The 24,567-nt window shown below is 38.0% G+C and overlaps 1 protein-coding gene and 1 pseudogene across 2 annotated transcripts in view; one reads left to right on the forward strand and one right to left on the reverse strand.

The window, feature by feature from the left end:
• Positions 1-3,715: 3,715 nt before the first annotated feature.
• The window catches only part of USP50 (ubiquitin specific peptidase 50), a 31,495-nt gene continuing 10,643 nt past the window's right edge, over positions 3,716-24,567 (forward strand). The window contains exons 1-6 of one of the 2 annotated variants that reach the window (XM_029238487.1): positions 3,716-3,955; positions 5,524-5,718; positions 5,957-6,152; positions 7,791-8,000; positions 9,257-9,399; positions 12,700-12,832. In XM_029238487.1, the coding sequence (XP_029094320.1) occupies positions 3,903-3,955; positions 5,524-5,718; positions 5,957-6,152; positions 7,791-8,000; positions 9,257-9,399; positions 12,700-12,832 (930 nt within the window). In that variant the 5' untranslated portion in view covers positions 3,716-3,902. Of the gene's footprint in view, positions 3,956-5,449; positions 5,719-5,956; positions 6,153-7,790; positions 8,001-9,256; positions 9,400-12,699; positions 12,833-24,567 lie in introns of those variants that run through there. The other variant, XM_029238486.1, reaches the window with a different exon arrangement.
• LOC114904481 lies at positions 22,511-24,536 on the reverse strand (annotated as a pseudogene).

The raw sequence follows: 24,567 nt of genomic DNA on the forward strand, positions 1-24,567 counted from the left end.
TAGTTAGGTCTCATATTGTTGCAGGGCAGCAGTGACTTGATGTGGGGTGTCAGAGAAGCAGGGTAAGGATGGTGTCTGTGTGTAGTGTAATAGGGTGGGAATCAGGGGTGGCAGCAACAGGAGATAATTTACATGCATTGGGGTTGATCAAATAAGGAAATATATTGAGAGTAATGGGGGGCTGTGACACTGTAATAGTGTGAGTATACCTAGCTCCCAGATCTTCTAAATACTGTTCTCCTCTAACAGGAACCAGGGCTCTTTGAGAAATGGCTGACTTCAGGACTGGGACAGGGACAAGACAAGGTAAGTCTGGAAGACCTTGCTGTACCACAAAGTAAGGAAGTGCCCAAAGAATGATGGGGACATGTCAAATGGGTACAGAAAACATCTTGAAGGGCCTCCTGCTGGCTAATCTTGAGACGATTTATACATCAGAAATAAATGATAATAATAACAGATTCTAATCCAGTGAATAAAACAAATTCATGAGTCCACCATGATTAATTTTTTTAAAAAAAACAAATGAGGAAAAGATAAAACTTCTCTTTATAGTAGAGGATCAGCTAATGAATGTAATTGGAATAACAGCATTAGGAAATCACCACTTGGCAACCACCATAGTGATAATTAATCCAGCTAAGCAACATTGATTAATGTGTGAAAGTTTGATGAAGAATGGACCATTTACACTGTCTCTAAGTCCTTCCCACAATATACTGATTACAAAAACGAAAAGTAACTACATTGGAGAAACCTGGAAGGCCCCACTTTATCTGAGTGATTGGAGTTAATATTGCCAGTGCTGGGACAGATCAAAATTGTGTTGCACCTAATATGATGCAGTAAGAACACAGCATCACTTCTGTGATATTTGTATTACAAATGCATGAAGTGAATCTGATCATGAGGAAACATCAGACAAACCCAAATTAAGGGGTATTCTTCAAAATAACTGGCCAGTAATCTTCAAAAGGGTCAAGCTCCTGAAAGTCAAGGAGATATATAAGAACTTTCAGGTTGAAGGATCCCAGAGAGATGTGATAACAAAATGCAATATGTGATCCCAGCTAAGCCATGCCCGGACTCCGACCTACAGAAACTGAGATAATATTGTAAATGGGTGTTGTTTTAAACCACTAATTTTTTGGTAATTTGTTACACAGCATAGAACGCTAATCCATGGGTGATCTTACTCATGCACATAGATACAAAAATCTTGAACAAAAGATTAGCAAATAGAATCCAGCAATTCATGAAAATGATGCTATATCACAAGTAAGATAGGTTTCTCCGAGAGATAGAATATGGGTTTAATGTGTGACCATCATCAATAGTTAACCACGATAACAGAATAAAGAAGATAGAATCTCATGATTACCTCAAAAGATACAGAAAAACCTGATCACATTCACAATCTATTCATGATCACAACTCTCCAAAAAAAAAACCCAACTATGCCTTTAGTAAGCATCACACTTACTGGTGAATTATACAAAACTTTTCCTCAGTTCAGGAATGAGCTATGGATACCTACTATCCCACTTGTATTCAGTGTCTTACTAGAGGTGCTAGCTAGTTCAAAAGATAAAAAATAAAAGGCATAAGAAATTGGAAAGGAAATAATCCAAAGAACCTAAATAAAAATTAGACTTAAGTAAGTTTATAAAGGTTCCTGGATACAAGATCAACATATGAATATGAATTGTATTTTTACCTCCCAGCATCAAATTAAAATGAAATTTTAGCAAGACTATATTGATTAGGAGAAACTGAAGGCCTTGGGAGAACTTCACTGACAAAAGGAGCAGGATGATAGGACTCACGTCCTCCAGAATCACCACTGTGGTGACTTCAAGAAACTCCTCTGTAAATAGGCTGCAAAGATCAAATAGCTGCAAGAGTTAGCCCCTCTAGTTGCCAGGATCCCTTATCCTGGTGTCAAAAAGTGATTATTCTTAATGTCTTTGTGTAGCCTGAGTATAAATATATAAATTTAAATGTATATGTATAAGCATTTGGACACACTATAGGCAAACTCTTAAGCACCTTGCTTTTTGACTTACCAGTACTGTACCTTGGAGATAAATCCAAATTACAAATATGTCTACTACATTCTCATTTTTTAAACTTTTTAGTTTGAGATTATTTCAGACTTACAGAAGGATTTCAGGAAGAGGATAAAGAACTCCAATATACCCTCACTCAGATTCACCAATTGCAGACATTTGGGCTGCATCTGCTTCATATTTGCTTTATCACTCTCTCTTCCCTCCTTTCCTCTTGTGTGTGTGTGTCTGTTTTCCTGATCCATTTGAAAGCAGGTTACATAAGTCATGTCCCTTTATCCCTAAATCCTTCAGTGTGTATTTCTTAAAAACAAGGACATTATCTTTAATAAACAGAATACAGTTTTATAAAATTCAGATATAAAACTATTCTTATATAATCCATATTCAGATTTCATCAGTTGTCCCAATAATGTCCTTTTATACTATTTTTTTTCCTGACAAAGGATCCCACCCAGGATTGAGTATTTGTCTTATTTCTCTAGTTTCTTTTTAATCTGAAATAGTTCTCAGCCTTCTTTCTTTCCTGACACTGACAATTTTGAAGAGTTTTTTCCTTTTGTTACCTCATTCATTTTACTAGATGGAGAGCTGAGAAAAGATGAATTGAATTGGCCCTAATGGCTCTTTCTTTACCTACTCTCTACAGATTCTAAGTTAGCTCAGAGGAAGAACATGTTGTTGTTAGCTCCGGAACTCCAGAGGCTCCCCCTTTCTAACAAGGCCACTTCCTCGACCAGGTTGCTATCACTGCTGGTGGTCACATGTATTCTCTGACCCCTTTTCATCTAGACAGAGCATTGGGTAGCGGTTCTTTGCAGGGGTTGGGGTGTCCCTCTCTGCTGAAGTGCTTTCTTTTTTTTTTAACATCTTTATTGGAGTATAATTGCTTTACAATGGTGTGTTAGTTTCTGCTGTATAACAAAGTGAATCAGCTATATGTATACATATATTTCCATATCTCTTCCCTCTTGCGCCTCCCTCCCACCCTCCGTATCCCACCTCTCTAGGTGGTCCCAAAGCACTGAGCTGATCTCCGTGTGCTATGTGGCTGAAGTGCTTTCTTCCTTTCTTTTTTTTTTTGAAGTGCTCTCTTAAGCACAGTTCTCTGTGAAGAAAATGAGAGCTCAGGAGCTCATGTGTGCTTTGCTATTTCTCAACTTATAACTTCTTCTTTGATGAATAATTTTATTTGCCCAGTGTGGCATTAGGTGTGTGTGTGTGTGTGTGTGTGTATACCTCTTTTGCACTATAATTGATGACAGTGAAGGGAAATACTCCAGTCTATCCCAATGCTATGCATTTTGGGAAGCAGCAAAAGCCATCTGCCTCTTTCCCCGGTGTGAGACACAGTCCCTCAAAGTCCCTGGAGTGGTGTGGTCACTGGGAAGCTGGATGAGTGCCCTAAGGGGGCAGAGTTGCCATAGTATCCACTGATGTGGAGGCAAATCTTCTGTGTATGTGTTTGTGTGTGTGTGTGTCTGTAATATATATATACAAGAGAAACTTGGAAAGATGAAGAGAGGTTATATGTTCAGTTAATTCTCTGAAATCTAATCTTTTAAGTTTTAAAGCAACCAAGTAACAGTATCTCAGGCAGCATTCTAGAATTTTGAAGTGTAATGTAAAGGATTATGATGTATGGGAAATCCAAGTTGGAAGGTACCTGAAGTACAGATGAAATCAGTTTGCAGCTACTGAAAGTAGGAAGGAACATGTAAGTTGTTTATTACAAACAAGAAGAACCAAAGTAACAGGCTTGGAGAAATGAAGTTAAAAGGATTAGATGTAGCTCCTGAATAGAAGTGAAAGACGCAACATCGTTTCACTAAAATGGCTTCACAACAGCCTTTCACTGCAGATGACTTCGGTATCTACTATGTCCTGTGAGCCTCTATCTACTACAGTTTTCTAGATAAGTTTAGCTGGGCTGGGGTGGGGTGGGGGGAAGCCATGCTTAAAGGGGTCATGAGGTACATGCCGAATTTTGAATGGATTCCTCAGGGTTGACCCATTGGAGGTCTCCCAAAGGGAAGGGATGGGAAGATGTTATTTAATATCTAGCCAATAGTTATTCCTAAAGAGTGACAGCCCAGGGCCTCCTGTGACATTGGTAAATAAAAGGGGAAATGTCCCTCCGTGTAAAAGCGAGCACTTTTCAAACTGGCAGAATTGTAAGTAGAGATACTGACATGAGGTAGCTGTCTCCTGGAGTCCCAATTTTAGATACTATGTGGAAAGAAAACCTAAAAGGATGAAGATATTGGGCTGCCTGGTACAGTAGCCAAATTACAAAAGGAAGCTCTGTGTGGAAAGAAGAGGACCCTCTCCTCTGTGCAGGTCTGGTTGATCCACATGGACACACGAATTCCATAGCTACTGTTAAGGACATCCTGGATCAGTCATTTCTTTAAAGAAATTTTTTTAGGTTACCATTAACTATGTAATCTGTGCCTCGTTCCTTGCATTGTTTAATCCTCACAATCCAATAATCCTATAAGGCAGGTAACACTATTCCTATTTTATAGATGAGAAACAGATATGAGTCCCAGATCATGTAGCTGGTAAGTGACCATCAAAATTTAAACTAAATGCTCTTTCTCTCCCCCCTCTATGTATGTGTGTGTGTTTATATATGTATGTATTATATATACATATATAACATACATATGTATGTGCTCTTAATATATGTATATATTCTCTTAATATGTGTATATATTATGCTCTCAAATATATATATGGCATATATATGTATATACACACACATATATACTCCTAATATTTGATATATAAATCCAAATAACTCTTGACAGACAGATGATGGGTAGGTAGATAGATAGATAGATAGATATCCCTTCTCTCTGTGTGCCACTGCACATGCCTTAGTATATTACCATGGGCAAATGACGAAACCATTTATTTACACATGATATCTCACCTGTAAAACAGGATTTAAAGATAACTGTACCTACCCCATAGAATTGTTGAAAGAATTAAATGGGAAAGTTCATGTTAAGTACTTAACATAGTGTCAGGTCAATACAAGATAGCTATTGTTATTAACTACTATCTATTATTATTACTGGTAATAATAATTAAATTACTTGCCCAGCAAAAAAGGAAATACTTTGATATTTAGAGAGGAAGTCTGCATTTTAGCAAAGCAATTCTAGGTCTCTGAAAGGCCAAATTTTTCTGTCCTCTTGCTTTGGTTTAAGGAAGAAACTTTATCTCTGCTTATTTAGCCGCAGGCACTGTTCGAAGAGTCCCAAACAAAGTAATGCAATTTTAGACTCCAAGTCCGAATACTTCTGTCTTTGATAGGGAATGTATTTAGTGGAAGTCTTATGAAGGACTCTTCTTTGTGTCATTAGGCTGAGATGGCCTTATTTCATTTGTACGTATTTCGTTTCCTCAAAATGCTGTCCTTTCTTTCCATGTGGCACCAACACAGCACAGAGTGCACAGATCACTATGACCCCTTTCCAGTTAATGAGGCTGATGAGAACCAGCCCCATTTCCAGGGCGTGACTGGTCTGCAGAACCTGGGCAACACATGCTACATGAATGCCATCTTACAGTGTCTCTGCAGCATCTCACCGCTGGTGGAATACTTTCTCTCTGGAAAGTACATTACCGCTCTTCAAAAGTAAGACAATTTGCCATCCCTGCAGCCGGGCCCTCACCCCTGCTCTCCAAGGTGAGGTTAGGGAAGGGACCCTCTAGAGTCCCTATGAAGGGCTAAACCAGTTAGGAGAGGCTGCAGTGCCCCAGATCCCATTTTTAGGGTGAGTAAAATGGGAAGGTCAACCAAGAAATGAATGAAGCTTTGTTTGGGGTCTGATGCCACATGCTTAGCCGGAATCATTTCCCTTCCTTCTTCCAAGGGATTGCAGTGAGGTTGCCACTGCTTTTGCCTACGTGATGACAGACATGTGGCTTGGAGACTCTGACTGTGTCTCACCAGAAATATTTTGGTCAGCTTTTGGCAAACTCTACCCAGCATTTATGAAAAAAACGCAGCAAGATGCTCAGGAATTCTTGATTTATGTCCTGAATGAACTTCATGAAACTCTGAAAAAGGTAAGTAGAATTAATGGCCTTGAAATAGACCTTTAGCTCTATCAGCAACTTTCAGTTTTCATTCTTTTATTTGTTCAGTCAGTATTGCCTACTCTGTGCTGAGCACAGGTGCTGGGGTCACTATGGGGAACATTCAAGTTAGTATTTGAATGGGCCTGTATTTCCCAAACTTAGCTGTTTATCGGAATCACCTGGGGAGATTTTATGGCACAGCTTCTTAGGCCCTCTGGTGTTATTGAATTAGAATGTCTGCGTTGTCTTCTGGGAAAACTCACTTGGGATTTCCAGTAATCAGCAGGTGTGGGGACCACTGGTCTAGTTCCCTTGGCAGTAACATCTGCATTGACTATTTTTTAGAGTGAAAATCACATTTTTTTATAAAAATATATTCCTCATGAGGTATAATATATAAAATTTACAATTTAAAACAAGTGTTCTTGGTAGCTACAAACCCGAGGAAATATTAAGCTTGGTGTAAGGTGAAAGGACAGATCTGTAAACTGCAGTTTCATCTTTATACTAAATGTGCCTAACCTGAGTTCTTCACTGGATTAGGACATACATTTAATAAAACATGAAATTGCCAGTTACTAAGGAGGTTGCCTTTATTTATAAGACTCACTACCTTCAGCCTTGATCTGAGACCCACACTCTCCAAAGATATGCCCTAGACTTCATGCAGTGTCTTTATGCTGGCTGCTGTTAGCTTACCTCATAGTCAGGAGACACTTATCATGAACGACCACAAACTATTACTGTTAATCCCTCTCATCTGCAGTCCTCAGCTCCATTTTTAATTTTTACTGAAATATTCACAGCAGCACTTTTTTTAGCCAGAGGGGAGGGTGATGGTCAGTAAAAATCACTGAGGTCCTCATCTGCAGCCGGTCTGAAATAAATAGCGTTCTGGTTCTCAAGGTTAAACTTGGAGTTAGAGGCATCAAACTACTGTCAGGTGGAAGACACGGGCAGGTGGGTGTGATGAAAGAAGCAGCCAAAGCGGAGCCTTGTGCACAGTTCCAGAGCATAGCTGACTGTGGAGCTAAAGCACCTTCAGAATGTATATTCTGCTGAGGCTGTAGAATCACCAGTCAGGGTATGCTCCCGGAAATACTGTTCCTGAGCATCAGCTAGATTCAAATCAGGCTACAAGGCTAGTGAAATTGGGCTGCCCTTGGAGTTTAAGATTTGCTCTTCAAAAAATTCTTTTCTAACAATAAAAGAAGAGACTAAGGAACGTAACCTGAAGGGACTGGAGGAGAGATCCAATTCCTTTATCTTACCTCTAGATCAGCTTGCATGACCAGAAGCTAGTTTGCAGCTTACCTTCTGCCCAGGAAAAACTGCCTGCAGGACCCTATATCACATTATCATTTACTGTCAGTTTATGGCACCATGGATATATGTTTTACCGGGGTTAGGGTGTCCTCGTTCCTCAGGTTCACTTAAAGAGGGAAATAACTGAATTATCAGAAATCACACATATTATATGCTCTTAAGAAGATCTTATTCTGTTTATTTTCTGAATCCAAAACTAAGTGGTTTTGGGTAGCATTCTGTTAGAAAAATCAGGTCATTCTATTAAAAATATTTTGATAACCAGTAGTTGATTTGGGGTGAATTTGTTCCTTTATTCAGTACCACCGAAGAAGATCATATGAAAAAAGATCTATTCCGAGATTCTGCAGGAAGATGATTGCCAACGAGTCCTCCATCATCACCCGGCTGTTTGAAGGGCAGCTCAATTATAGCATCATATGTTTAAAGTGTGAGAACTGTACCTACAAGAATGAAGTCTTCACCGTCCTCTCCCTCCCCATTCCATCCAAATACGAGTGCTCTCTTCAGGTAGGGATTCTTACTCCATGAGACTTCTTTTGTCTTTCTCTACCCCAGCCCTGGGTTTTCCCAAGGCTGTTTCCTACATTTTCTAGTATGAGGGGAGCTACTTTATAACTTAAAAAAATTGGAAACCCGTGATGAGAACATTTTGTAGAAAAGTGACATACAGCCAAAAGTTACTATGAATTCAGATATATCTCTAAATGTGCTCAATGAAAGAGCCTCACTGTAAAACTGGAAAGATGGGTGGGCTTTATACAGTCTATTGAGATGGCTTGGTGCATATAGGGAATTTATACTTATAAAAATTTTATGGCCCTTTCTCATCCCAGAGGTCTGTAGGTACATATTAGGAAATGACTTTGACTCTTATTCTTGAGCTCTTATGTTTTGGACAAAAGCTGAGGAATCTGGGGGGAAGATAGAACGGAATAGTGCCTTAGTTTACCTCTCGAGTTTTCTTTACCATAATACCAAAAGTTAATCTGTAAACAGAGGAGTGGTGGAAGTCGGGGGCAGGGGTGGGTGGTAGGTGGCAGTAAAAGCCAGGGAACTGTGAGGAGGGAGGGAGCAATAAGTTTCCTTGCAGGAAAACACACATTTATATTTTTCTTCTTAAATTGCTAAAAGTCTTGAAATACCAGAGTTAGAGAAAATAATCCTACTACTTATTCAGAACTGGGCTTTGTTCTCAGATCAAACTGCTAAACACTACTGAAGATGAATTCCAAAGCCTCTAAGTGAGGTGCTGGCAAATCTGTGCTCGTCTTCCTCTTTAGGTTAATGGTTTGCAGAGCGGGGAGCCTGGCTGGTTGAGGATGTCTCCTGTGGGCATGAGATCTAATTCTCTCTGTTCTGCTGTCTTTATTATGGGCCACCCCCAAATACAGGGATACGGTCATTTTTCAGTCCCCAGATCATTTTTCTGATGAGATGAATAACTTAAAGCAGCTGCCTGACTTGGTTAGTGGAAACTGCATAGTTGGTATTATTCCGAAACAAACCAGAAATGTTAAAATGCTGATTCAGAGATTAGAAATGAGATGGACATTTGGATCTATTTCAATAACTCAGTGAGAAGGCAGCACCTCCTTTGCCAGGTGGACTATATCCAAGCTGCAGCTTGCAGCGCTGGCATCTCTTGGACCTGGAGAAAAGCACAGAGAATTACATTTCCGCAGCTCTTTCAGAGTTCTAATATAGACAGGACCCCAGGTTGAAGTGGATTCAGTTTGGTCACCAAATGCTTCTTCCCTCAACAGGACTGTCTCCAGTGTTTTTTTCAACAAGACACACTGACCTGGAGCAACCAAATTTACTGTTCCTTTTGCGAAACCAAGCAAGAAACAGCTGTGAAGGCCAATATTTCTAAAGCACCAAAAATAATTGTCTTTCACTTAAAAAGGTATGGATTTTGACATTTTGTGAGAAGATTTTTTGAACAGCTTTATCATGATATAATCCACATACCATGCAATTCACCTATTTAAGTGTACAATTCAATGGTGTTGAGTATATTACATTCATTTTTTAAAATCTGTGGTAAAATATATATAACAAAATTTGCCACTTTAAGTATATAATTTCACTGGCATTAATTACATTCACAATATTGTGCATCGATTTTCCAAAACTTTTTCATCACCCTCAACAGAAACTCTGGAACCATTAAGCAGTAACTCCCCATTCCTCTTCCCTCCCAGCCCCTGGTAACCTCCAGTCTACTTTCTGTGTCTATAAATTTGCCTGTTCTGATGCTTCATATAAGTGTAGTCACACACCATTTGTCTTTTTTGCTGGCCTATTTCACTTAGCATGTTTCCAAGGTTCATCCTTGTTGTGACGTGTACCAGAAGTTCATTCCTGTTTATAGTTGAATAATACTCTATCGTATGTATGTACATCATATTTTGTTTGTCTATTCAACTGTCGATGGACATTTGGCACTCACTTTGAGTGCTCTTAAAAAATAAATTTCCTATAAAGATGTTATAAAATAAATAAATAAATTCCCTAGCTCCACCCTTGGGGATTCTGTTCGCACAGGTCTGAGGTGGAATCTAAGAATCACTATTTAAAATTTTAACACCCCCCCACACCGCGCTCAGTTACTATTTTTATGTTTTTGTTTTTGTTTTTGCGGTCCACGGGCCTCTCACTGTTGCGGCCTCTCCCGTTGCGGAGCACAGGCTCCAGACGCGCAGGCTCAGCGGCCATGGCTCACGGGCCCAGCCACTCCGCGGCATGTGGGATCTTCCCGGACCGGGGCACGAACCCGTGTCCCCTGCATCGGCAGGCGGACTCTCAACCACTGCGCCACCAGGGAAGCCCTATTTTTTAATTTATTTTTGGCTGCATTGGGTCTTAGTTGCTGTGCGGGCTTTCTCTAGTTGTGGAACGTGGGTTGCGGTGTGCAGGCTTATTGCGGTGGCTTCTCTTGCTGCCGAGCACGGGCTCTAGGGCACACGGGCTTCGGTAGTTGTGGCTCGCGGGCTCTAGAGCACAGGCTCAGTAGTTGTGGAGCGTGGGCTTACTTGCTCTGCGGCATGTGGGATATTCCCGGGCCAGGGCTCGAACCCGTGTCCCCTGCATTGACGGGCAGATTCTTAACCACTGCGCCACCAGGGAAGTCCCAATTTTTATTTTTAAAAGTTACAAATCTACAGAAAATTTGAAAAGGTATATAATGAATACCCATATACCCTAGAATCTTCATTAGTTGGGGCCACTTTGCCACATTTCCTTTTGCTCTTCCTGTCTGTCTGTTTCTCCCTCCAGCCCTCCCTTCCATTTTATTAGCTGAACCGTCTAAAGTAAGATGCAAACACCATGGCATTTCATGCTTAAATACTTCAGCAGGTATCACCTGAGAATAGGACATTCTCCTACATAATCACACCATTATCATATAGCCCAAGAAATTTAACAATAATTTTATATCACCCAAGATACAGTCCATATCTAAATTCCCCCATCCCCAAAATATCTTTCATAACTTTTCTTCCAATCTAGCAGCCAGTCAAGGGTCATACATTGCATTTGGCTGTCTCTTTAGTCTCTTTTAATCTAGAAGACTCCTTCCCTCTTTTTTCATATTTGAACAATTTTTTCTCATTTTGAGTTTGTTTAGATTATGTCACCCATCCTGGATTTGTCTAATTGTTTCCCCATAGTTAGATTTAGGCTAAACTTTTTTTTTTTTTTTAGCAAGAATTTGCCATAGCTGATGTTATGGACTTGTCATTACATTACATCAGGAGGCAGATAATAAAAGTTTGTCCCACTACTGGTAATGTTAATTTGATCACTTAGTTAAGGTAGTGACTATACGATCTCACCATTTAAAGGTATAGTAGTTTTCCCCTCTGTAACTAGTATCACTCTGGACTCGTGGATATTTTTAAACTTAATTGGTTTAATATCCATTACTATTATCATTCTTCTCCATGCTCAAATTGTTCAAAGTTGGCCAGTGGGATCCCCTTCAAGCCAGCTCCTGTGACCCCATTAGTTAATTTAAGTTTACTTACATATATAAAATGTATCCTTCTTTTATATAGTTCTATGAATTTTGACAAATGTAATGTAACCATCACTGCCAACAGAGATTCTTTCCATCACCCCAGAAAGTTTTCTCATGTTCCTTTATAATCAATTCCTTCTCCCACCCTCAGCCCCTAGAAACTTCTGATCTGATTTCCATGTTTATTGCCTTTTCCAGAATGTCGTATGTTATACCATATATGGCCTTTTGAGTTTGGCTTCTTTCACTTAGCACAATGAGATTAACCCATGTTGTGGAATGTAGTCATGGTTCCTTCCTTTTGATTGCTGTGTAGTATACCCTTTTATGAATGTACCAAAATTGTTGATCCATTCACTAGTTGATGAACATTTGAGTTGTTTCCAGTTTGGGGCAGATATGAATACAGCTGATATAAATTTTGCATATAGGTTTCTGTGTGGATATAAGTCTTTGTTTCTTCTGAGATGATACCTAGGCATGGGATTGCTGGGTCATATGATATGATATTCCCTTAGTTTTTGCAAACAAGATTTCTTGCTTTCTGGCACAAGAATATCTCAGCCTCACCCAGTAATTTCCCTTCCCCTGACCTAAGCCAGCTGTTTTTCCAAAATGAACATAATTTATTCTTTAAAAAGCTCTGGGGTGATTCTGATACGAACTCAGATTTGGGAATTGCTGATCTGTATAACACATAGAGAATGTGACAAGATTTTCACAAAATTTTATCTTATTAAAGATATATTAAAACCTCCAACTTGGAAAACAGGACACTGCGAAGACAGTGTGTGCTGAAATCAACATAAGGAAAAGCTGAGTCAGCTTGGTTAGAGTGAACAGCATCAGACGGAGGGAAGACTTCTGGAAGTTATCAATGTGATTTCTACTCCCCCCGATGCTGAGCTTGGCTTTATCCCTTTCTTTTTCTCCCGCTGGATTGACTCTACCCTGTCTCACTCCCTGACTCAGGCTCTTGGCCCACTTCAGCCTCAGTTTTGGCTGTGGAGATTCAAATATATGTAGATAAGAAAAAAATAATTTATGTATAAGTCTACACCAAATAATCTTTCCAAGAAATTACTTTTAACTATACTTAGCGCTTGTGAAGGTATGTGGACTTCATTCATGAGTGGTTCACAAACTTACTTTCTATTTTACACATTTATTATATCTCTGCAGGTTTGACATTCTGGGTACAATGAAAAGGAAACTGAGGACAGATATTCATTACCCGCTCACTAACTTGGACCTTACTCCTTACATTTGTCCAATTTTTCGGAAACATCCTAAATATAACCTCTGTGCAGTGGTGGTGAGTAAAATACTGAAACTATTTAAAGTAACACAGGTTTAAAGAAAACTGTAGAATTATCTGTTTGAATGACTACTACTTCTATCTCTCCCTGACTTCTCCTATACTGCCCTTTTTAAAGCAAAATATAGAGCCTGGAAACTCCCTGCTTTGACCTTGAACAGTAGAGCAGTGAAAGAATACATCAAAGAATACAATGTCCTCTATGCTGCCTCCTCACTGTCCCTCTACTCTATAATACTACAGAGTATTTATTTATTAGTATTTATACTAATAAATAATACTATAACAATAGTAGAGACAGGCTATTTCAGATCTAGGGACATTTGTGAGCTGTGCTCTGGGGGCAGCAGAAGTCGGTTCCAGTAGCTTTATGTTGAATAATCATGAGCCCCTCTATGGTGAAAGCCCCAAACACTAGGTACACGGTAGTCATAGACTCACTACCTGTGTGTGTCAGTCCTAAGGAAACTCTGGGGGTTCCCTTTGGCTGTAAATCAACTGTCATCATTGAGGATTCCCTGAAGGAAAGAAAGCATGGAGTATAATTCAGACCAAATCATCTAGAACTTCCCACAACATTAACCACCCCAAGCAACAGGACATTTTCTGGGTTTCTATTCTGGATCACAGTGTTAAAGATCTGCTTCAGAACATTCAGATTTCAGTTGAACCTGGAGGTCCAGTTGTGTCCAATGTCAGATGGGCAGGGCTCCCACTGGAGCCCAGTATGATTCATCAGAGCCCTCCAGTGTACTGAAGTCTAATTTCCCTTTTGGGCTTATCACTGAATTAATATAAAATGTTGATCCCACTGGTCTTTCTCTTTAACATCTCTCAGAACCATACTTCAAACTTAAAAAAAAAATCCTTCTTTACTTTTTCCTTTTTACTTCAAACCTTCACGTTCTCCTTTCTAATTTATCCTGCCCTTAAATATGATTTTCCTTCTCTCACTCGCCAATTTGGAAATCTAGAGTGACATCCTCTTCCCTATCATAATAAACTCTAATGTGAATTCCAAAATGATATGCCCCCCCATATTTTACTGTTTTAACATCTCATTATAAGTGTTTCTGCTTCAAAAAAAAATCCAAAAGCAGAATTTATAAAAAATTACGTGGTAATTATCTACAGTTACATAAAAAGAGTCACCCAAGCTTCCTATAAATTCTTAATCCTTTTAGTGTTTAAATTATTTGTTAATTGAAGGGTAAAAATTGGTTTTGAAAGAGAAATATATCTAGAATTTGCTGCAAATTGATGATTGATCAGAAACAAGAACTAAGCATCTTAGAAACTACGATGTATGGTCATAGGGAAAGGCCAGCCATAGCTCAGTTACTCAAGGTGTCGTCCCCAGGAGACACCTGTTAGAAATAAGGAATCTCAGGCTCCACCCCACATTTACTGACTAGAAACTTGCATTTTATCAAGATCCCCATGTGATTTGAATGCATATGGAAGTTTGAGAAGTACTCAGTTAGACCAGAAGAGAAGGATTACCTCCACACCACCCTTAACAGAGATTTATCCAGCTTTTGAATAAGCCCTTAAAGAGCTTCCTGCTTTATAAGGAAGGCTCTTTATCTGCCAGATTTGTTTGATTTATTTTACAAACATATAGTGCTTGCTATGTACCAAGCACTCTTCCAAGCACTTTATGAATAATCAATCATTTAATCCTTATGTAGCCCTGTGAAGTGTAGGCACTATTATTATCCCCATCTTACAGAATGGGAAACAGGAACAGAGGTTAAATAATCTGCTCCAATCTACTGCCTACAAAGGGCAGAGCCAGGACCTGAAGCCAGGCAGGCTGGCTCCAAACAGTCCTGCTCGCACTGCCATGTTATGCTGCCTCTGACTGTTAACTTGTCTCTCTGTATGGGGCACAAATCTACCTTTGTCCTTGTAACTCCTTCCATTTGTCCTAATTCTGTCCTCTGAGGTAGTAATAGTAATATGTGCGTGGCTTTTTGGTTAACAAATGCTTGTACATATGTGTTAGTTAAACAGAACACATTCTTCTTTCTTATACATGATGACCGTTCAAATATTTGAAAATAGTGATCATACACCAACAATGTTTACCTCCTTCAACCCGTTTCAGATGATTGGTTTCTAGAAAAACTTTTTAAAATTATGAAATATTTCAGGCACAGAAAACAGAATACAGTAAGTGTGCACACAGATGTTAAGAATAGAGTATTGTAGAAAAAATCAAGCCCCTGTGTATCTTTAACAACCCCACTCCCCGCCTTCTCTGTCCTGAATTTGGAGGGAATTATACCCATGCATTCTTTCGTATGTGTCTATACTATACTTTCATACTTTTATCACACATGTGTGATATAGTGTGTTTTGCATGTTTTATAAATCTAGTATCATTAACTGTACATATCCTTCTGTAACTTTTTTCCTCAGCATTATTTTTATGATATTAATCCATACTGATATATTAGCTTTAGTGCATACATTTACCTTCATTTACTAATTCGTTGTGTCTATTTATCATTTCTCCTGTTGCTGGACAGTTAGGTTGTTTCCAGCATTCTGCTCCTACAACTTTGTATAATGCATTGTCATGTGCTAACACATGAAACTTTATATATACGTGTGTGTGTGTGTTCTCCCAGATCACATTTTCAAGATAACTGACCTGAATATCTCCTTTAATCTATTAACATAAAACACTTAATTTCTTTTTTCTTTGCTAAAAATGTTTTCACATTTTTTATATCTATTTTCACAGTCGAGAAACTAACATGTAACTTTCTCATACTGTTCTTTTCTGTTTCTGTCTTGAGGCTCAGCCTGTTTCTAGCCTCATAAAATAAGCTGGCCATTCTTTTCTATTCTTTGGCACAGTCTGCAGAAGATAAAAATAACTTGTTTTTTGAAAGGCTGGTAGAATTAAACAAAAAAACTATCTGGTCCTGAAATTTTTATTCTTGGTGGGTAGATTTTAAAATATTTGCTCAATTTGCTTTAGCCAGGATGAGACTATTTCAGGAGTTTGTTTCTTCATTTTTGAAAAAATAAACTTTTTATTGAGATAAAACATACATATAGAAGAATGCAAGCCATGAATGTAAAACTCAATAAATTTTCGTAAAGGTAACCTGCCCATGTAACCAGAAAACAGTTCAAGTAGAATATTACCAGCACCCTAACTGCTCTTGTGCCCCCTTCTAGTCCAGGAGACCACTGGCTGCTGACAGAATAGGTTTTGCCAGCTCTTGTGCTTTATAGAAATGGAATCATACTGTGTGTACTCTTTTGTGCCTGGCTTCTTTTACTCAAAATTATGCAACATTCATTCATATTGTTGCATGTATTGTAGTTTGTTCCTTCTCATTGCTGTATAGTATTACACTGTGTGAAAATACCACAAATTGCTCTACCCAAAGATCATGAAGACACTTACCTATTCTATCTTATAAAAGCTTTGTTTTACTTTAGCATGGTTTAAAAAATTATATTGAAAACTTCCAACTTTTTACATTTTCAAATTTATTGGCAGAAAATTGCTCACATTATACTCTTGACATTTTAATATCTCTATTGAATTCTCAGTTCTCCTTTTGTTTATTGTTAATATTATCTGTGTCTAATCTGTTTTTTCTTGGTCGGTCTTGCCAAAGTTTATCTATTTTGTTATCTGAAAGAACCAGCTCGTGGTTTTGTTGATTCTTTATTCCGTTGTGTTCTATTTCATTAATTTCTGGTCTTTATTTCCCTTCTTATACTTTCTTTGAGTTTCCATCAACATGTTATTTAGAGGTGCATTTGAAAAATTCCAAACATAATTTTATTTAGTTGTCTTTTTGTTACTAATTTCTAACTTAACTGCATTCTTATCAGAAAATATGGTCCAAATGTTATCTATTCTTGGCACGTGTTGATACTCACTTTGTGTCATAGTTTTGTGTGTGCTTGAAAAGAATTTTTAAATTAGGTTCAGGGTTCCATATGTCTATTAAATATAATGCATTAATTGTGTTGTTTGAATATATACTCTTAATAAGTTTTAGTTTGCTTTAACAAGATTAATAACTGAAAGATATATGATAAAAGAAGACTGTGATTTTGCCAAAATTTTCCAGTAATTGTCATAATTTGAAGCTATGTGTGCAATTTTATATCTTTGTAGTGAATTGTTCCTTTTATCATGGTAGGGGAATCTTTTATACTTAGCCATACCTTTTCACTTAAAGTCTGTCTAGTTTGATATTGAAAAAGCTATTCCAGCTTTCTTTTGGATGATATTATTTGTTCTTTTTCTGTCCTTTTCTTTCTTTTCTTTTGTTTTCTTCCAGTTTTATTGAGATATAATTGACATACAGCACTGTATAAGATGTACAGCATAATTATTTAATCATGAAATTATCACAGTAAGTTTAATGAACATCTATCATCTCATTTAAATACAAAATTAAAGGAATAGAAGAAAAGTTTTCCTTGTGATGAGAACTCCTAGGATTTATTCATAACAACTTTCATATATGACATACAACAGAGTTAATTATATTTATGTTGTACATTTCATCCCTGGTACTTATTTATCTTATAACTGGAAGTTTGTACCTTTTGACCACCTTTCTCCAATTCCTCCTTCACCCACACCCCCGCCTCTGGTAACTACAAATCTGGTTTCTTTTTCTATGAGTTTGTTTGTTTGTTTTTCAAGTATAATTGACTTAAAACAATATGTTAGTTCTTGTCACACAACAGAGTGATTTGATAGTTCTATACATTTCAAAATGATTGCAGTAAGTCTAGTTATGCTATATCACTACACAAAGATATTATAGAGTTATTGACTATATTCCCCACACTGTATATTTCATCCTTGTGACTCATTTGTTTGCAACTGAAAGTTTGTACCTCTTAATTTCCCTCATGTCTATTTCTCCTTCGCCTATGCCTCTCTCTTCTGGCAACTACTTGTTTGCTCTCTGTAGCTATAACTCTGTTTCTGTTTTGTTTGTTCATTTGTTTTATTTTTCATATTCCACATATAAGTGAAATTGTGTAGTATTTGTCTTTCGTGGGCTGACTTATTTCACTTAGCATACTACCCGCTAGGTCCAACCATGTTGTCACAAATGGCAAGATTTCATTCTTTTTTTTTTTTATGGCTGACTAGTATTCGATTGTGTATATATGCCACACATCTTCTTTATCCATTAATCTGTTGATGGGCACTTGGGTTGCTTCCATATCTTGGCTATTATAAATAATGCTGCAATGAACATAAGGGTGTATGTATTTTTTCAAATTAGTGTTTTGGTTTTCTTTGGATATATGCCCAGGAGTGGAACTGCTGGATCATATGGTAGTTCTATTTTTAATTTTTTGAGGAATTTTCATACTGTTTTCCATAGTGGCTGCACCAACTTACATTTCCACCAACAGTGTACTAGGGTTCCCTTTTCTTCACATTCTCACCAACACTTTATCTTTTTTAATAATAGCCATTCTAACAGGTGTGAAGTGATGTCTCATTGTGGTTTTGATGTCCATTTCTCTGATGACTAGTGATATTGAGCATTTTTTCATGTACCTGTTGGCCATCTGTGTGTCTTCCTTGGAAAAAATTCTATTCAGCTCCTCTGCCCATTTTTTATTTTATTTTATTTTTATTTATTTATTTTTTGCCGTATGCAGGCCTCTCACTGTTGTGGCCTCTCCCGTTGTGGAGCACAGGCTCCAACGCGCAGGCTCAGTGGCCATGGCTCACAGGCCCAGCCACTCCGCAGCATGTGGGATCTTCCCGGACCGGGGCACGAACCCGTGTCCCCTGCATCGGCAGGCGGACTCTCAACCACTGCGCCACCAGGGAAGCCCCTGCCCATTTTTTAATAGGGTTTTTGTTTTTTGGATGTTGAGTTGTATGTATTGTTGTTGAGTTGTATGTATTATTTTGAGTTGTATGTATTATTTTGGATATTAACCCCTTATCTGATATATCATTTGCAAGATATTTGCAAATATCTTCTCTCATTTAGTAGGCAACCTTTTTGTTTTGCTGATAGTTTGCTTCACTGTCCAAAAGCTTTTTAGTTTGTTGTAGTCCCATTTGTTTATTTTTGCTTTTGTTTCCCTTGCCTGAGGAGATTATATGCAAAAAAAATATTACTAAGACCAATGTCAAAGAGCATACTGCCTATGTTTTCTTCTAGACGTTTTCTGGTTTCAGGTCTTACATTTAAATCTTTAATCCATTTGAATTCATTCTTGTGCATGCTGTGAGAGAGTAATCTAGTCTGATTTTTTTGCATGTAGCTGTCCACTTTTCCAACACCATTTCTCTAAGAGGCTGTCTTTTCCCCATTGTGTATTCTTGTCTCCTTGTCATAGATTAATTGACCATGTAAATGTGGGTTCATTTCTGGGCTCTCTGTTCTGTTCCACTGATCCATGTGTCTGTTTTTGTGTTAATTTCTCTTTCTGATAGTTTGTTGTTAGTGTACAGAAATGCAGTAGGTTCTGTATATTAATTTTGTATCCTGCAACTTTACCGAATTCATTGATGAGTTCTAGTAGTTCTTTGATGGGATCTTAGGATTTTCTTTTTTTAATGCTATTTATTTATTAAAAATTTTTTATTGGAGTAAGTTGATTGTTGTGTTAGTTTCTGCTGTACAGCAAAGTGAATCAGTTATACATATACATATATAGACCCTTTTTTAAAGCTTCTTTGCCCATATAGGTCATTATAGAGTATTGAGTAGAGTTCCCTGTGCTATACATACAGTAGGTCCTTATTAGTTATCTATTTTATATATAGTAGTGTGTATATGTCAATCCCAAACTCCCAATTTATGCCCCTCTCCTTACCCCCCGGTAACCATAAGTTTGTTTTCTACATCTGTAATTCTATTTTTTTTGTAGATAAGTTCATTTGTACCCTTTTTTTAGTTTCCACATATAAGCGATATCATATGATATTTGTCTTTCTGTCTGACTTACTTCACTTATTATGACAACCTCTAGGTCCATCCATGCTGCTGCAAATGGCATTATTTCATTCTTTTTTATGACTGAGTAATATTCCATTGTATATATGTACCACATCTTTATCCATTCCTCTGTTGATGGACATTTAAGTTGCTTCCACGTCCTGCTTATTGTAAATAGTGCTGCAATGAGCAATGGGGTGCATGTATCTTTTCAAATTATGGCTTTCTCCAGATATATGCCCAGGAATGGGATTGCTGGATCATACAGTAGCTTTATTTTTAGTTTTTAAAGGAACCTCCATACTGTTCTCCATAGTGGCTGTACCAATTAACATTCCTACCAACAGTGTATGAGGGTTCTTTTTTCTCCACACCCTCTCCACCATTTATTGTTTGTAGATATTTTGATGATGGCCATCTGACCAGTGTGAGGTGATACCTCATTGTAGTTTTGATTTGCATTTCTCTAATAGTGATTTTGAGCATCTTTCTCATGTGCTTTTAGGCCATATGTATGTCTTCTTTGGAGAAATGTGTATTTAGATCTTACACCCATTTATTGTTCAGTTGTTTCTTTTTTTGATACTGAGCTGCATGAGCTGTTAGTATATTTTGGAGATTAATTCCTTGTCAGTTGCTACATTTGCAAATATTTTCTCCCATTCTGAGGGTTGTCTTTTTGTTTTGTTTATGGTTTCCTTTGCTGTTCAAAAGATTTTAATGTTATGTAGGTCCCATTTGTTTATTTTTGTTTTTATCTGTATTACTCTAGGAGGTGGATCAAAAAAGATCTTGCTGCAATTTATGTCAAAGAGTGTTCTTCCTATGTTTTCCTCTAAGAGTTTGATAGTGTCTGATCTTACATTTAGGTCTTTAATCCATTTTGAGTTTATTTTTGTGTATGGTGTTAAGGAGCGTTCTAATTTCATTCTTTTACATGTAGCTGTCCAATTTTCCCAGCACCACTTATTGAAGAGACTGTCTTTTCTCCAGTGTACTTTGTTGCCTCCTTTGTCAAGATAAGGTAACCATAGGTGCATGGGTTTATCTCTGGACTTTCTATCCTGTTCCATTGATCCATATTTCTGTTTTTGTGTCAGTACCAACTGTTTTGATGAATGTAGCTTTGTGGTATAGTCTGAAGTCAGGGAGCCTGATTCTTCCAGCTCCGTTTTTCTTTCTCAAGATTGCTTTGGCTATTCATGGTCTTTTGTGTTTCCATACAAATTGTAAAATTATTGTTCTAATTATGTGAAAAATACCATTGGTAATTTGATAGGGATTGCATGGAATCTGTAGATTGCTTTGGCTAGTATAGTCATTTTCACAATATTGATTCTTCCAATCCAAGAGTATGGTATATCTCTCCATCTGGTTGTGTCATCTTTTATTTCTTTCATCAGTATCTTATAGTTTTCTGAGTACAGGTCGTTTGCCTCCTTAGGTAGGTTTATTCCTTGGTATTTTATTCTTTTTGATGCAATGGTAAATGGGATTGTTTCTGGAATTTCTCTTTCTAATCTTTTGGTTTGCTATTATTTTGTTGAGGATTTTTATGTCTCTGTTCATCAGTGATATTGGCCTTTAATTTTTTTGTGTGTGATATCTGTCTGTTTTTGGTATCAGGGTGATGGTGGCCTCATAGGATGAGCTTGGGAGTGTTCCTTTTAATGTGTTAAGAGAGTTCTGTGTATTAATTTTGTATCCTGTAACTTTACCAAATTCATTTATGAGCTCTAGTAGTTTTCTGGCAGCATCTTTAAGATTTGCTATGCATAGTATCATGTCATCTGCAAATAGTGACAGTTTTACTTCTTCTTTTCCAATTTGGATTCCTTTTATTTCTTTTTCTTCTCTGCTTGCCATGGCTAGGACTTCCAAGAGTATGTTGAATAATAGTGGCGAGAGTGGACATCCTTGTCTTCTTCCTGATCTTAGAGGAAATGCTTTCAATTTTTCACCATTGAGAATGATGTTTGCTGTAGGTTTGTCATATATGGCCTTTATTATATTGAGGAAGGTTCCCTCTATGCCCACTTACTGGAGAGTTTTTTTTTTTTATCATAAATGGGTGTTGAATTTTGTTGAGAGCTTTTTCTTCATCTGTTGAGATAATCATATGGTTTTTATTATTCAATTTATTAATATGTGTATCACATTGACTGATTTGCATAAATTGAAGAATCCTTGCATCTCTGGGATAAATCCCACTTGATCATGTTGTATGATCCTTTTAATGTGTTGTTGGATTCAGTTTGCTATTATTTTGTTGAGGATTTTTGTGTCTATGTTCATCAGTGATATTGGTCTTTAATTTTCTTTTTTGTGTGTTATCTTTGTGTGGTTTTGATACCAGGGTGATGGTGGCCTCATAGAATGAGCTTGGGAGTGTTCCTTCCTCTGCAACTTTTTGGAAGAGTTTCAGAAGGGTAGGTGTTAACTGTCCTCTAAATGTTTGATAGAATTCACCTGTGAAGCCATTTGGTCCTGGACTTTTGTTTGATGGAAGATTTTTAATCACAGTTTCAATTTCAGTACTTGTCATTGGTCTGTTCATATTTTCTGTTTCTTGCTGGTTCAGTCTTGAAAGGTTGTCCTTTCTAAGAATTTGTCCATTTCTCCTAGGCTGTCCATTGTATTGGTGTATAGTTGCTTGTAGTAGTCTCTTATGATCCTTTGTACTTCTTCTTTTTTTTTTTGGCTGTGAAAAGTCTTAGTTGTGGCACTTGGGATCTTAGTTGCTGCACGTGGGATCTTTAGTTGTGGCATGCGGGATCTTTTAGTTGTGGCATGCGGGCTCATAGCTGCACCACGAGGGCTTCTTATTTGCGGCATTCAGACATCCTAGTTGCAGCACGTGGACTCTTAGTTGTGGCATGCATGCAGGATCTAGTTCCCAGACCAGGGATCAAACCCAGGCCCCCTGCATTGGGAGCATGGAGTCTTACCCACTGAACCACCAGGTAAGTCCCGTGATCCTTTGTATTTCTGTGGTGTCAGTTGTAACTTCTTTTTCATTTGCAATTTTATTGATTTGGGCCCTGTCTCTTTTTTTCCTTGATGACTCTCTCTAAAGGTTTCTCCATCCACACTGCATTAGGAGGCAAAACTCAACTTCAAAAACTTATAGTCTTTGGATCCAGCATGTTAAGAAACATCTCATATATGGTTGTCCTCTCCTCAGCAGTGGGAGCCATTTTCAGTAATGACACGGAGCTGAAGGCGACCCTTCTCCCCTTGTTCAATTCTCCTTGTCTAAAGAGCTCTTCTTCCTCTGGGCTTTCAAGGGTGAGTGGATTTACAAATGCCCACCCTTTGTTTTCAGAATCACGGGCCACCATTACAAATGTCACATCCAAAACAGGGGAAAATTCATTGCGGTGTAACTGGAACATATGCATCCTCACTTCCATGGACGTCTTCCCAACCCAACTAACATGGCCACTGAACTTGATGTCCTGTTCTGGGCGTAATTAAGCTCTTCTTACACATATCAGTCCTGTCCACCAGGGCTGTAACTATTGATAAAGGAGACATCTTAGCTGAATGATTTTTGTTGTGCATGTAGCAAATAAGTACTCCTAAGCTGTCAAGATCCTCAAGAATCCTGCCAAACCTTACAGTGTTTTGAACAGTCAAATATTTCTCTTGTAATTCAGGCTGACTGCCCAAAGGTAAGAGAACTTCAGTGTAACTGTCTTTCATTCTCCTTAGGTGGCAGTCCTTTCTGTGACTTAGCCAAAAAAACTATTAAGTAATTTTCTTTCCTCCATTGCTTTCACGTGGTCTCTCCAGTTTGTGGATGCTCCTACTATCTCCCGCAACTTATCTGGAATTTCATGAATGTGGAAGACTCTCTGTTTCTTGGGATTCTGAGATCCTTGAGTCAGTTCTCTGATGGGAGCGAGGAGCCCTTTACTCAGCGTACAAAGCTGCAGCACTGCCCGCCTCATCGCGCTTGCCTGCCGCCACGCACATAACCACAGACCTGGGCTCTGCGTGCCGGTCGGTGGAGGGAAGTTGAGGCAATGGATGGCAGGAGAGGGAGAAGGATAGCAGGTACCAGACTGGACCTTGCTCTCCAGGACCGCACCCTTGCAGTGTGGCCATGAAAGGGGGCAGGGGCGGGCTAGATTTACCAGAATCTTTACCAACCTTTTTGCAAACTAATCTCTCTTATATATTACTTTTTCATTTGTATTCAATTTTATTTATTTGTGTAGGACATATTTCAGTAGACTTTTCAACAAGGGTCTCTTATCCTGAAGTCTCCCAAGTCTTTGACTGAAAAAGTCTTTAGTTTACTTTGATTCTTGAATAATTTAACTAGAGACCAAATTCTAGATGATTTTCTTTTATCATTTTGAAACTATTTTATTATTTCTGTTCATAAGGCTGCCATGGAGTTCTACCATCATGTTATTCTTTTGTAGGTAATCTTTTTTTCTTGTTGCTTTAAAAACTTTTCTCTTTGTATTTGTTGTCTTGCAGTATTATTTTTATTTATCCTTGGTTCACTGTATTTCCTAAATTTGAAGATTCATGCCTTTCATTAATCATTTCTAGTCATTATCACTTTCAATACTGTTTTGCTCCTATATTCTCTAGAACTTCTACAAGGCATATACTGAATGTTCTCATTCAACTTTATTTATTTATTTATTTATTTATTTATGGCTGCACTGGGTCTTTGTTGCTGTGTGCAGGCTTTCTCTAGTTGCGGCGAGTGGGGGCTACTCTTTGTTGCGGTGTGTAGGCTTCTCATTG

Source organism: Monodon monoceros, unplaced genomic scaffold, assembly GCF_005190385.1.
Source record: "Monodon monoceros isolate NGI ecotype Baffin Bay Population unplaced genomic scaffold, NGI_Narwhal_1 Super_Scaffold_21, whole genome shotgun sequence".
NCBI classification, from domain to species: domain Eukaryota; kingdom Metazoa; phylum Chordata; class Mammalia; order Artiodactyla; family Monodontidae; genus Monodon; species Monodon monoceros.